This window comes from Amphiura filiformis, chromosome 1 (assembly GCF_039555335.1).
Source record: "Amphiura filiformis chromosome 1, Afil_fr2py, whole genome shotgun sequence".
NCBI lineage: Eukaryota > Metazoa > Echinodermata > Ophiuroidea > Amphilepidida > Amphiuridae > Amphiura > Amphiura filiformis.
In genome coordinates this window covers 70,006,958-70,022,718 of record NC_092628.1, presented here as the reverse complement: position 1 = coordinate 70,022,718, position 15,761 = coordinate 70,006,958, and the positions used below count along the sequence as shown (strand labels likewise).

The following is a 15,761-nucleotide window of genomic DNA, read 5'->3' as shown; positions in this document are numbered from 1 at the left end:
CAGCTACTGAAATGATATCATTAATATGGCCTATATGGAAAGTTCAGTGCCAAAGTTGAGTCAATGATAACCTAGGGAACCCATGAAGATGGTAATATAAATAATCAAGTTCTACGAGAAAGCCATTTTGATATGTACCACGATAAATTAATTTGTGGATAATATCAATGAATCAATCCTCTGGCCTTTTGGGCGTTCTAGAAGCACTGATGGAAAATATGTCGTTTGACCATGATTACTTTGGTATTACGTCATGAAATACCCTTTAAAATTGTGCACGTAAGTCACTTGACACTTGCTGAATTATTAGTGGAGAGTAGTCTCAGATAAATGTTTCAAGTTTTTTATATTACAGTTATATAATATTTTATTAAATTTATAATTAAAAAAGCAATTAATGTTAACAGCTTAATCATCGGAGAAGAGCAGGTAGGGCAACTACTTGATTATATTTCTACATGTTTATACTACATACTCTGAAAATTAAATTTAGCACAGGTCACTTTTTTTTTTAAATCACATTTTTGTTACAAAAATGGGGATTATAGCGCCCTCAACGGGCACTCTCTCCATAGGGCTACATGTAAAGACCAGTTATAGAAAAATGGCCCTAAAATAAAACCGACATATTAATTTTTCCTAAAATTTTGCATATGATGTAGATTTAACATCTGGAATGTAATGCAAGTAGTGTCGTTGCTGCTCTTCTAAATTCATTTATAAAATGTCCGCCCCAGATCAAGGTGAACATATCAACATTATTAAGCGCAATGGGTGCACTATTGATTATAATGATAATACTAAATTTTTTCGCCAAAGGCATTTAAAAAGTGATAGCGATCCATCCGCAAAATTGAGCTGCACGACTCGATACAGACAAAGAATGATTCCCTTACAAAGGACAGTATTTACTTTGCAATAATCATGGGGTATTCATGATTCATGACATTGATGTAGTATTAAAGCCTTTCGTGTCTACCAAATGCTTTATGTAATAAATAAGAACATGAAAGATGGCAATTAGTGTTGAATAATTTACCATGCGAATGCTTTCAAAAAGTCTTGACAAGCCCCATCATTGTTCATGTTCTAAACGTGTGCAAAGGTGAAAAGTGTACAGTTACATGATTTCTTACATTATTATTTCATAATGTTTACTTCAAAGAGCGCATTTATGTCTTAATAAATTTTAAAATGTTGTCATGGTTGTGCGAAAATTTACAAGAATACCCTAAAAGGACGATTTCAAAAATGTAAAAAATGTGCAAAAACCGACTCCTCGGCGTGATTACTTCTGTAAGCAATTTATTGAAATATCACACCGTTTACAGGTAGATAAATGTGTATTTCAGGTATGCTGTTACAAGACAATTATGTTTCAAAAATATGATGTCAAACCATTTTGATGGGTAATCAGTCAACATCCATAATATTATCAAACATCACTAGGATCCACAACATGCTCATCTATCTGGGGCACAGTTCTTTAACCCCAATTATTTGCCCCTTCATTGTATGACCTTTGAAATTTTGAGTAGAAAATCTCATACTCTTCAACTTGAGGTCAAATTTTGCACTATGATTGTTTAATTGAGTTTATTGAACTATGCCATTGGGATGAGGCCATTGTAGTCCATAGTGCATGAAGATAAAATCAAATTTTTCTGAGCGCATAGAAATTGTTCAAGGTCGATGCCATCCTAAAGTTACTGTGTTCAAAATGTGCGCATTTAAAGGCTTCGAGTGACACTCCAATGTGTAAAATAAATGATATGTAATACGGCACTACTGCAAAGTGGTTTGGGATAAATCACAAGTAGCGTATTTTTAGAGAGGTATTTTATCAATTGATCATTAAGACAATGTTAGATATGAAATCTATACCGATATTTACTTGAAATAAGATATCCGGATTCCTTGGAGGAGTGTCTGATATGAATACAACATTAGTACTTCATATTGTATTAGTTTTCAAAGGTGTGCATTAAAGCCGTAAAGGAATATGTTACCTCTATGAATCACAAGTCATGCCAGTTGACATTAGATAAAACTTTTGCTCTTAATTTGTGCTGATATATTAACTGTATGGGCAATTGTAATGTGGGTTTTTTTTTCAAATTGATCACATTTTGGGCAACTATTATTCCTACTTTTTGTTCAGGAGAGAAAACAAAGAATGCCATATCCAACCTGTAAATGCAGTAATGACAGAGGACAAAAGCCATGCTAAAATTTGAGAAATTTGAGAACCCAATGTTGACACCCACTCACTCATAAAGGTCATAAATGTGGGAAGATGGTGTTGTTTCTGGTATAGAAAGACAATATTACATATTACTGGACAATTATGAACGAGATTTCAAAGTTCTTGTCCAATAAATCAGTTCTCACGTTTCGTCAAATACGTGACTGAGAGTATATACCCACCGTTTCTCTCTGTGCTTGTTGGGCCCTTGCTTTCTGATATCTACTGCTTCTTTTATCCAGCGTTTGTATTGCCTAATACCACAGCTTCATCTCAATATGATGTGATCATCTCCAACACATGGTATGTGGTAGCTGATTTGTTGACAGTAGATTGAAATGTCTCCAGACTTTACAGCACCCTTAAAATTCACACATTCTGGCGCCCCTCAGAGCTATTGTTGATTATACGCTTACCAATCACCATTGCTAACTAAACATCGAGATGGTTACCTCACATCCTGGGTCCCATGGTTGGGAACTCTATCCATCATGTTGTCAACTCAAAACAGCTGTGGAGATTGTGAATGTAGTATTGCTTTTTACATACACCCTTTAAAGTGCACTTGGGTGTGTCCGTAAAAATCCATACATATGAACAATGATATTGGTAAAGGCTAAAATCTCAATTAACTGACTTTACAAATCACGGCAAATCATTCCAACTTGTCAGCATGTTTGACTCTTGGCTCATTCGTAATAAACGATCGCCTCATTTAATCGAAACAAAATAATTTAGCACGAGCAGGATTACCAAAGTCATGATCGCTCCTTCATAATCCTAAAAAGGAAGGCATTCAACAAGAAATAAATAAATGCAGGTGTTTCTCATGGATCCATCCTTGGCACTAGGGCCAATAAGAAGTCGGGACACTTGGACCAGCTTCAAACCCTGTGTTCATAATCCATCCATCATAATGCTCTTAAAGGTATTTAGACTGGCAGAATATAATGTTCATTTAATCAACATGGAAATGTGTTGTGTCGAGTACAAGTGCGCCCAGCTGATATTTTTATGGGATTTTAGTTTTAGGTTTAGTAATTAATCCAGGTGAAGCGTTAATATGCTGTCGGGTCAGTTATCAACTATTTTAATGACGGAACCCTTTTGTTCGAGACAATGGTACCACTTTTATAAATATCCTGTCGGCAAATAAAATCAACATCAAAGAAACAATGCATTTAATATATATCTCCAGTATATTAAACCGCCTTGGTTTCAACAATGCTCAACCGAGATACATTAATATTAACTCTGGGTGCATTAGGAATAGTGCCCTTAAAGTCATAATGTACGATCTTATAATATGAATTTGGTTATTTTTTTAAAACCTGATTTTTTGGCATATTTGTAATGTTTACACATGTCACAACTTGCACCTAAATGGAATCACTGAGCCAAATTTGTTGTGTTTGTAGGTAAACAGAGCAAAGTTCGATATAAAGTCATAATTCAAAGAATTATGACTTTATGTCCTCCCATAGAACTGCGTGTTAAACGGTCAAAATAACAAGCAGTGTTTCTTTCACTTTACCTCGTTATTTCAGCTCAAAATGAACAGAAACCATTCCCGATAATTATTACTAGTATTATTTCAGCATTTTGCGTATATAATGACAAATTTAAAATTGGAAGGAAATCGTACATTAAGCCTTTAAAGGATCAATAATTACATTTTTGCTAGTACACTTTTTCAATTGCTTTATAATTGTGACCTGATTTTTTTTATTGCAGCATTAAATCGTGTCATTTTCGTCTGTTTAGAGCAGACGTCTCAATTTGTTCAGGTAGTTTCTTTGTATCCTCGTTTTGACCTGGTTTTCATTTGAAGATATCGATCAATATTGTGATATCCTTGAGAAAATATATTACATTTACCTTACTTTTTCCCATTTGATTTTCAGATATACTTGAAATTATTATTAATTTCTATTATTTATTCGTTTTTCTGTGACACCATGGTGTCAGGTTTGTCTGATGGCAAGTGTTTAAACTAGGTTATGTGTATCTTCAATGGGGTGCATTAAGGGAGGTGCAATGAGCGTGAACCTGGTTTGGATGCAGAGGGAGTGTGCCTGTAACAGACACAGCCACCAGAAAAGGACCAGCTCAGATCGCGCGCCAAATAAGTTTGCAGTCCAGAAATTTCATTTTTTTCTCAGCCTTGCAAAAAATAGGCAGAGGCGGGAATCGAACCCGGGACCTCCGTGTTGTAAAACCTACTGCGTTACCACTGAGCCGACTGACAATTAGCTATGAGAAGTTTGATAGTAATCCTTGATATAGAATAAATCAATACTGATAGGTCTATTTATCTAATGTACGATGCTATTCAAATTGGCCTATAAACTAGGAATATAATGTGAAATGACTATCAATCGATCAATCAATCAAGTTGTCAAGTTATCAACAATCAATAATAAACCGACGTAGGCCTATCATGGAATATTACTAACTAGGCCTACTATAAAGTAATATACCAAATAAATGAAATAAATAAATAAGTCAGTAAATAAATAAATAGGCATAGGCCTAAATAAATACATAATGCAGAATGCAGTTAGTATTTTAGTTGCAAAATTCCAAACATTCTATTCACACATTCTATTATAATTTTCTGCTATACACGCAAAGGACCTGTGTCTTTAATATGTCCGCGCCTAATCAATAATGAGTCTTTCACCATGCTCACACACCATGTTAAACTATTGTATCCCTGAAGTATTATCTACTGACCAAGTCCTAACAACTCAATGAAATGGATGCTATAACGTACCCAATTAAGCGAACATATCAAGGTCATATCAGGGCATTATACAAAGAATGGTCAAAGGTCAACGTTTCCAAAGAAGTATAGTAATAGATGTAGACACAAGCTTTCGTGCGGGAAACATAAACACATAGTCGTCAGTCGTGTGGTTTTTATGAGATTTGATACGGCGCTGAAGTCTAATGGCTGTCCCAAAATCAGTACCAGACCCGGTTTCCAGACGGCAATGTGTGTGTTGTTACAAGGAATGCAAACTCATTTTATCAATAAGTGAACCACATAGAGGAATACGACATCTATCGTGAGCCAATCTGCATTCTGTTGCCTGCAAAAGCCGACGATCAGGTAAAAATTCTAAAAGCAGCGTGACTAGATATTTGCGTTAATTTCATGATACGTGTAAAACGCATTGAAAACACCAAATTGCAGTCATAAAATATATAATATTAGTAAATCACCCAATCGAATGTTAACGTAGGTATGTGGAAAAGAACTGCAATAACAATAACAAACTATGTGCCCAAAGAGTTGTCTTTGGCATGTCGCTTTTTTGAAATATCACTAAAATATCAAATTTTGGAAAAACGCCCCAAAATTTAAAACAAACACGAACCTTCCAAAATAAATATATATTAGCACTCGGCGGCCCAGTCACTACCTGCCGCTGTGATTTGGGGTAACTCATTGCTTCCCCTCTCCAGATACCGGTACTTCAAGGTCGCTCATACCCCAGCCCTTAAGCAGTGATTTTTTAAAGTTGCATCAGTTTAATTATCTTCAATATTTCGTCCTTCACTTGGTCCGATTTCCATCTGCTGACAAACGCATCGGACATGCAGATGAACCGGGAAATTAAAAAGGTACTGGCAGGCAGAGCTTTGATACGTTAACATGGTGAAAAGTGAAATCAATCTGGAAAGTTGATTATTGATCCAAGTGAGTCCGAACCTTTGCCCAAAACAAATTATCTTTCGACATGTTTACATGGCTGTGCATTTTACATGTCCATGAATTTACGCATGTCCGTTGCGTTTGTCAGTTAGATTAAATTAGTTCAGAGTTAAGATTAGAATCAGGGTTAAGTTTAGGGCTAATAGATTATGTTAGTGTTATGGTAAAGTTGAGGTTTCATCCGGTACCAGTACCAAAAGCGCATTACTATAGATTTCTTAAAAGACATACCATGAACACACACAAAATGGTGTTTTCTCCGTTTACGCAACACCGATGGTTCATATCCTGAATTATAAGGTAGGTCCTTATGTCATGCACATATGTGATGCGATCAAGCAAAATCAGTCGGAACTCGGAAAAATTTAATTTTCAGTTTTTTAAGGGATAGAAAAAAGCATTTACAAAGCTGGATTTTGCAGAAAGCCCCATTGGAATTGAACAACCAGTTCCAAAGATATGAGCAATTAAAGAGTTTCCAAAACAAGAGGAAACAAAAGGAAATATTTCCTTGGTTTGGCTATATCTCAAAATCAATATTTGCGAGTTCCGACTGATTTAGCTTGATCGCATCACATATACACATGTGGTTACCCACAAAGCTCATATTCCAAATAACGTGTGTACAAAAGTAATGATAAGTGAATAAATAATCTGATGTCATCAAAGCAACAACCAGAGGATGTTTAAAGACATTCCCATGGCCCAATGGGGTTTCTGACCTTGGTATGTCTGGTTTTTGTACACATGTGGCAAGTTGACCATACTTTGCATTGGGATTGTGTGCAAATATCTGATGTTTTCATCCTATTATTTAACATTGAAAACATCGAGACTTAGGAATAAAATTAATGCAGTGGGATAATATGAATGTTTCCTGTAAGAAAATCAAATATCAGTCCTAAGTCTCAACTATTAGCTTGTTGGCTGCAGTTTTAAAATGACCATTTTGTGTGTGTGGCAATGGGGACTTTGCCTCTAAAATTAGGTTATATTGGTCAAATTTCCCAATCATAGTGCATTGTAGGAATGCCTTTAAGCCTCCTCTGAGCAACAACAGTGTGTATCAATATAACATACAATTACTACAGGATTACTACTAAAATGGTTTTTGAAGTCAATGAAAACAAACACTATGCTAAAGATGTACTGCAGATAGGCAATTAATTCTGCACATCGTAAAGACCACCTGTATCTCTTGGTGTTCTTGGGCGCAATTCTGTAGAGCACTTTGTTCTCCTCGGGATACGTTGCTTCACCAAAGCCACTTGTTCTGTAAATAATAATACCCATAAATACTGAATCCACATGGTCCAAAGAAATGTGCCTGGGACCATATTACTAATGTACGCAAAATATAGTCCCTATTATTGAAGTAATTCATCCAAAGAGCAAACCTAAGTGATCCCGTGCCGTCTGAGTCCTGGGGCTACACGATATGGTCTGATGGAATAAATATCACTTTGGGAATATTATCGTGCTGGGAATTACTAATAAACACAAATTAGATGTATATTAATTTATATATTGATCTTCTTCAGAAACTAGTTTCTCTGGGGTCATTTCGTGTTTGCAGTTTACTGGTTTGGGACTAATTTTTAATAAAATGCGTTCGAGTTTCTTTAAGAATATGACCTCTGGCACACTATCAACGTTCTGTGATACAGAAAGCAAATATTATTAAGTGAATAAAATTCCCGCTCGTCGATTACTTCTGATTATTTTAATAATCTGAATTGTGAAATTAATATTAACTAAGATATTTTACTGAATTTCATTTCACAAACCATCACAAATGTACTACGGCATTTGACAAAATCTCAAATCTCAAAGTGTATGGATTGCAAAGAATAGTATGCACATCATTTTGTAAATCGTTATGATGTATTACAAAGTTGATTGAAATATAACTTATCAAATCAATTTCTGTTGTACTTTCAGATTTTATCCAGTACAAGTGCACACCTCTGAAGGAAAGAATCGATTGTGGAAGCTGAATGTTGTTAATCACCAGGTGCATTGAAAAGAGCATTATTTTATAAACACAATTCTCTGCCAGCAATGATATTTCTGTTAATTTAGACATACACGACACACACTGGACGTCTGTTTGATCTCGCATTTCAAGAAAACCTCATTTGAACCCATCTTTATATCAGTCATTGTTGCCAATGCCCCATAAGCAGTCCAAGAGAACGCCAAATATGGATCAGGAGTATTACATAATAATACCCTGCTATGACAATAGCTGCACTAGGTTAATCGTATAATCTCCTTATGTGGTTAGCATGGCTGGGCCAGAAAATCCACAAGGTCAGCCAATGTATGTACATGTATTCGGTACATGCGCCATATCTTTTACAATGGGTGATAAATTTCTGGTTTGTTTTATTTCAAAACGCAACATTCGATATTCTAAAGCTTGGTCCAAATCCAAGAGAAGAACCAACTCTAGTAATTTATGTGGTTTCAAATTATATCAGACGTTGCCTTTTTGATAGAAATGGTGTTTGTTGATGTGCACAGTTTCCCATTAGATCATAACATGCTGTTGTACATCCAAGGTCAAAGGTCTTTTAATCCATATTTGGCGTTGTTCTGGGACTGATAAGCAGTCCGTACCAAATGTCATTGGATTTAAACGCCAACGGTGTTAGCCAAGAGAGGAACTATCCCGGGGGGGTTCTTCGAAAAAAAATTTACGGGGATGTGCCACGCAGACTTTCGGATGCTGACTTTCTCTATACCTACTTTTTGCTGTTTTTGCCACCCATCAGTATACCAATTTTCCACAAAAAACACCCAAAAAGCACCCAAATTTGCCCTAATTGGGTGCTTTTAGGGGCACTTTTGCCCAAATGCGCCCAATTGGGCGCATTGGTCTCCACTGAAAACCCACCCATCGATATACCAAAATTGCTGAAAAGGTACCCCAAAACCGTGGCACATCTCCGTATACCTTCAACCAGGGAGAACCCCCTATAGCGCAATTAAGCCGTTTACACCATGTATACCGCGACGCTGGTAATATTGTACCTTATTGTATAGCTTTTGTTCTAGATCGATCAAGATCCCAGTTGTAAAATTAACAAACACTCCATGTTCATCCCGACATACACACCAAGCATTCAACATGTGAATGGTAGCTGTGATAGGCCTGAATGGACAGAAAGTCGAACAAAGATTGAATACAGCTTCACCAGGATTTGTTAAAGGGGGGTAACCCTATTGGTTTTGGATATGGATTGTCTTTAAAATTACATAATAATATCAAATATCGCCTCCTTTATGCTGCTTTGTGAAAAAACGAGAGCATTTTCAGCGTAAATGTGTATAAATAGCCAAATTTGCAATCCAATACCTTGGTATACGTGAATTGCATTCTGGGCAGGCAATGACGAATGCTGACATGCTGTACAATGCCCGGCCCGTACTGAACGGAAAATGTTTTTTTTTCGTACCGTTTCAGAAAAAAAAGGAAACAAAATATATTTCACCTTGCAATATGTACATTTCAAATGAATATAAAAAAAGTTTGGGTAAAATGGAGAGGAAAAAAACCCTTCCGAGACCGGGTTTTGAACCAGGTACCTCTCGGGTAAAAACAAACGCGCTAGTCAATTGAGCTATTTAGCACACCACGCTTACCGTTGCCGTTTTCATAACTATATACGGCGCACCGTCTTGCGGTGACTGATATTTCGTTCATAATTCCTCCCAGAATTTCAAAGTATTTACCATTGTTTACAAACTGGTATACCTGTAAAACCGCTGTGATTCATGATTTCTCCGGAAATACATCGACTTGGAGCGTCAAATTTCAGGATAGTAATGAGAAAAATAGTATCTATTATGTGATACCAAAACCTCATCAACAATGAAAAAATCGGGGGATGATGCTGTAGATCGGGTTACGGACCTTTAAATGAAATGATAAATAATAACCCATTACAACCTCTGCATTAATGCCGGGCATTAATGTTTAATCTGCAGCTTTTCTTGTCTCCTTTTGTGATCACAAGCATGCTCTTTTCCATACTGCTATTATGACTCAGAATTGATGTGAAGATCCACTAACCAGTTATCTGATTACTAGAATTTAAACCAAATACATGGCTAGTAGATCTTCCATCTGAGACGGGGAAAGACTCAACAGAAACAAACGGAGAGCAAAATATAACTTCACAAATAAACTTTAATTTCTCATCAACAAAGTGATCACAATAATATCATAGATGAGCGAAATATTCTTAGTTCATCCTCCGGCTATGGCTGGCTGACAACTGCCCCGAATAATAGTCCGGGGTAATTGAGGAGAGAACGCCGCGGAGCGATATATATTTAAATTAGCTATGGCAAGAAATAGCGTCATAACACACGCCCTGCCTTTCTTGAATTGGCGCCTGACAATTCTAATTTTAATAATATAACTTTTAAAATAGCAATTTGAATTGATTCAACATATGATTTAAAAATAATTATATCTTTTTAACATAAACTTTACATCAGACATAACATTCATCAAGTAACTGCATGACTAATGATTAACTGCATCTTTTTAATCTGAAACATTTAATTCCAAAACACGATTGGATGGGGAGAAAATTATTTTGAAAAACAACATCTTTTAAAACTCTGAAGCTCGTACAGCAGACAAGGAAAAGGGGAAAAGGGGATGACAAACTAACACAATTCTGAAAGACATCGACCAAGACCTTGCACAATCCCCAAACTGGGCATTTACAATGTCAAGTTCCATGTGTTTCAGAAAGTGCGAAGATCTTACTCTACACCTTAAACTACACCTTAAAATTAACCCTAGAGTTCATAATCTTGAATCGCTGAATCCATGGCCAGTAGATCCACCGCTGTCGACTTGAACCCATTCGCTGCACTGTACTTGACGCTGATCTTGACGTTGAACTTGACACTTGCGTGATGAACTTGACAATTTGTCGGTGTGATTCAGATCATGTTTTCCATAAAATTTTAAACATGACGTAATAAAAATTGCTTTTGCAATTAGACGATAACTGATGACGGATGTCAATATAAATAACAGACGAATTAATTTCTTCATATAATTGCAGTTTTCAATGCACCAACATTGTAAAATAAGACGCAGTTTCTCCCGTAGATACAGTACTTGACGAACACGACGAAACAATTCCACACGACGGAATTGCACTTAGACATTCAGCGCTGAAGACCAATACCTTGATAATATTTGATTCAGAATATAACGGGCTTACATGAAAATCGTATGCAAAGTTCTAGAAAAGGTTTTAAAGTTGCAACATACTTTGCATAAAATGATGTCATGTATCAGGTCACAGTTAATAACCCGTATAATATTTCTTTATTTCTGAATCAAATCTTATTCTGGAATCACACACATATTGTACTGACGAAAATTCACAATCATTTCAGAATCACACATATTGCATACCAACTGGAACAAAATTCTTCTGTGTCAAGTTCAAATCCAAATGCACCTATTGTTCAGATGATTGACCACGAAAATGACCGAAGAACTCCATAATCCATTCAGCACGACTCGGAATTCTCTGAAATATAAACTCAAGCAAAATACACAGTATAAGTATAACACATACATACTATCTAATTTAGCATATTTCTTAATTCCATAATCATAAGAATACCGTATACCATATATAATATAACATGAAATACAGTATTTCATCATAACATAACACATGCTGCCTTTCTTAAATTCTTCAAATTTTGACAAATTAACACAGCCAAAATTCCATAAACACGCAATTTTCAATTCAAAAATTCATAATTGAAATTACAATCTGCTTTATTCTCCACATAATTTGGAAAATGAATACATCCAAAATTCCATAAACACAGTTTTCAAAAATTCATAAATTACAATCTGCTCTATGCACAACAATAGTATTACAAAATTTAATTGCAACACATTCATCTGCTTTTGCCAGATATCTTCACAGGATTACTTTTCAAAAATTCCAAAGCAGCTGGGTTTAAATTATCAGCAGGCTCCCAAGTATTTCTGGAACTTGGGAAATCACGCCACTTGATAAGATACTGAAGCTTGTTGTCCCTGTACCTACCACGTAATATCTTCTCTACTTCATACTCACTACTTGTGGTAACAGGAGTCAAAGGTAGACCCGGTATAAAAGATGTGCGCTTATCCAATTCCTGGGATGCCATAAGTGGGGCAAACGAGTCATCTGGACAATCAGCATCTACAACATCTTCTAGAGGATCCCTTTGCACAAAATCTTTGGGCATGACATGATTTTCTGGTCTGGCATATCGATCATAGGCAAACTTCATTCGATTAACATGCACTGGGGCTGACATCAACTTATTGTTTGTCAGATTTCGAACACGGAAATTCACGGGCCCCGTTTGCTCTACGAGTAAGTATGGTCCTGACCAAAATTTCATGAGCTTCTTGGACAAGCCTGGTTGAGTGGCTGGAATATATAACCAAATTGTATCACCCACCTGAAACTGTACATCACTTGCATGTTCATCATAACGGTCTTTCATGCTAGCTTGATTAAGTTCAAGATGTTGCTTAGATATTGCACGGAACACTTCTAATTGAGATACCAAATGATGGATATGTTCTCTCACTGTCTTCTCTGGGTATTCACTCTTAGCCATCAATGTCACATCCAGGGGTAGTCTTGCTTCCCTGCCATATAATAAAAAGAAAGGGCTAAATCCTACAGAATTGTCTGCTGGTGTAGACCTATATGCAAATTGAATGGCTGGAATATACTCATCCCAGTTTGTCTGATACTCATTAGCATAGTGTGACAAGGTATCTAAGATAACAGAGTTAAAACGTTCCTGAATAGCATTACACTGTGGATGATAACTACTTGTATTCAACTTTGATGTACGCATAATCCTACACACTTCAAGCACCAGTTTACTGAGGAAATTTGTACCTCGATCACTAAGCAAATATTGCGGACAACCATGTTGACATATAATATGATCAAAGAATGCTCTAGCTACAGTGGCTGCATCAATAGTCTTAATTGGAACTAAGATAGGCCATCTGGTACAGTGATCTGTAAAACACAATACATACCGATTACCATTGGTTGTAATAGGTAGAGGACCCAAGATATCCACACTTACACGTTCAAATGCACTGGGGACCTTCATGGTCATCATGGGAGCTCTAACTTTGTGTCTATGTGTTTTTCTCTGAGCACAAGATATACACGATCTTACCCAATTGTCAACATCTCTATACATACGTTTCCAGAAATATCTTTGGCGGATTTTGTGATATGTTCTCTGAAAACCAAAATGAGCTGCTAAAACATTATCATGACAGTTGTTAAGTATGATATCAATCATGGTTACAGGTACATAAAATTGCACAGTATTTCTTTCTGGCATGTGACGTTTGGCGGGTGTGTGCCATATATGATACAAAATACCTTCATGGACATAGTATTGATCTGACTGCAATAAAATATCACGTGCTTGTCTTTGATTATCAGGCAATATGTCTTCATCCAAAAATCTTATCATGGGACCAGCAAAAGGATCAGCTAATTGAGCATCTTTGAAATGGTCCACATTAACATCAGTTGGTAAAGAAGGAACTTTTTGTATATCTACATACTTTTTGTCTCCATCCAGTCGTCTATTCCTCTGAAATCTCAGATTTCGAACAGTATTCACTTCTGGATCTGGCTTTGTCTCTGAAGCAGGAGAGTCATTGATGACATCATCAGTCATTGTCTCCAAGCCACATTCTGTCCAGTTTGAATCTGTTGCTGAGGAAGTAGGGGAGTCAACATGATACGAGTTACATGAATTACAAGATTCTGACACTTGAGTTGGTATTCTACTTAGTGCATCTGCATTACCATTCTTACATCCTCTTTTATGGACTACTTCATAAGTATATGATTGTAACTTCAGTACCCATCTTGCGAGGCGACCTGTTGTACGCTTTTGACCAAACAACCATTTCAATGCACAGTGATCAGTCTGAATTATGAACTTTACAGTATGTTGAAGGTATGGGGAATATTTCTTAATCCCTTCAACTACAGCCAAAGCTTCAAGTTCAGTAGTTGTATACGTCTTTTCGGAATCATGCAAAGCTCTACCTCCATAACAAATTACCTTCTCTTCACCATCTTGTACCTGTGCTAAAATGAAACCAAGACCTTTTATACTGGCGTCAGTTTGCAACATAAATTGAGTACCATCAAAACGAGGGTAGGCAAGAATTGGAGGTTCTACTAGCTTTTGTTTCAGGATTTCAAACGCTTCTGCACACTCTTTTGACCAAATAAATTGAACATCTTTACGAGTGAGATATGTTAAAGGTGCGGCTATTTTACTGTAATCTCTAATGTACTTCCTGTAATAGCCTACAAAACCTAGAAATGATCTTACTTCCGATACCTTCGTTGGAACTGGATACTCTTGGACTACTTTGGTTTTCTCTGGATCAGTAGCTATCCCATCTTTACTTACAATGTGTCCTAAATAACGTACCTGTTCTTGAGCAAAAGTACACTTTTTAGGCTTGAGCTTCAAATTGGCTTCTCTCAACCTCTGAAATACTTGTCTCAAATGATCTACATGTTCATTAAAAGAATTGGAAAACACTATTACATCATCAAGATATATTAATACAAATTTCCAATTTAAACCTCTGAACACTTCTTGCATAACTCTTTGAAACGTGGCTGGAGAATTTGTACACCCCATTGGCATTACATTAAACTCATACAAACCATCTTGTGTAATGAAAGCACTCTTTTGTTTTGAGCTTTCTTCAAGTCCAATTTGGTAATAACCTGACGCTAAATCTAGTGTGGAAAAATAATTTGGTGTTCCTGCGCCTAAGCTATCTAACGCATCATCTATGTGAGGTAGAGGAAAATTATTCTTTTCCACAATTTGGTTACATAATCTCATATCACAACAGAATCTTAGTGTACCATCAGGTTTAGGAATCATTACAACAGGAAAACTCCAACTACTGGTGGATTCTCTGATTAAACCATCTTCTAACATCTGATTGACTTGTTTACGTATTTCTGCTTGCACATGAGGAGGTTGTCTATAAGGACGACATTTGATTGGCGGATGATTACCAGTTCTTATGACATGCTCAATTTTCGTATATCTTCCTCTAGGACTATCTTTGGTTTGAAAAACGTCTACATACTCAGATATAAGATCAGATAACATATCTGAATCGGTTTCGGTTAAATGAGAATCATTGAAATTGACCTGAGAAAGAACTTCACGTACCTTAGGATCTGGCGAATTCTGTGCCTTTACATGGACTGATGCTACAGGTACTTCATCTACTACAGAGTCATCTATATCGGTAAAATGAATGATTTCACTGTTATTTACAAGTGTAAATGTACCAAGTTTTGTTCTAGGATACAACACAATTGGTTCATTGCTAGTGTTTAACACAAGTAATTGAGTACTACAACTAGATTTGTTAGCAATAGGTTGAACACTTGATACTGTATTGGCAATCAATACTCCTAAAGCAGTGACTCTCCGTCCTCCCTGACATAATCCTCTTGTGCCTTTTGCAAGATTATTCGATAACCTCGCACGCACCACTGATTGTGAATGAGGCGGAATTTCTTGCCTTTCAATTACACGTAAATTACTCCTCTTAAACAATCGCAATTTCTGTGTGTTAAAATCTAATCTGGCCTTATGCTGTTTTAGGAACCTCTTTCCCAACATGATTTCCTGACTAAGATTTCGAGCAATATACATTGG

General features: G+C 36.3%; 1 protein-coding gene across 2 annotated transcripts; it reads right to left on the bottom strand.

The window, feature by feature from the left end:
• Window positions 1–11,729: 11,729 nt before the first annotated feature.
• LOC140152213 (uncharacterized) lies at window positions 11,730–15,545 on the bottom strand. 2 transcript variants are annotated; one of them, XM_072174517.1, is made up of 3 exons: window positions 15,267–15,545; window positions 13,615–13,768; window positions 11,730–12,663 (listed from the first exon to the last, which is right to left on the bottom strand). In XM_072174517.1, the coding sequence occupies exons 2-3, from the start codon at window positions 13,728–13,730 to the stop codon at window positions 11,916–11,918; spliced, it is 864 nt and encodes a 287-aa protein (XP_072030618.1). In that variant the 5' UTR covers window positions 13,731–13,768; window positions 15,267–15,545; the 3' UTR covers window positions 11,730–11,915. The 2 variants fall into 2 exon arrangements, with proteins under 2 accessions (XP_072030618.1, XP_072030614.1); XM_072174513.1 differs by lacking the exon at window positions 15,267–15,545 and adding an exon at window positions 14,502–14,586.
• Window positions 15,546–15,761: the final 216 nt, after the last annotated feature.

Bases quoted from the DNA above. Each gene is read 5' to 3' on its own strand.
- LOC140152213 (XM_072174517.1), bottom strand. From the start codon at position 13,730: ATGACTGATGATGTCATCAATGACTCTCCTGCTTCAGAGACAAAGCCA. The intron at 12,664-13,614 runs GTATGTAGATAT...ATTATATGGCAG, and splicing joins CGACTGGATGGAGACAAAAA to GGAAGCAAGACTACCCCTGG.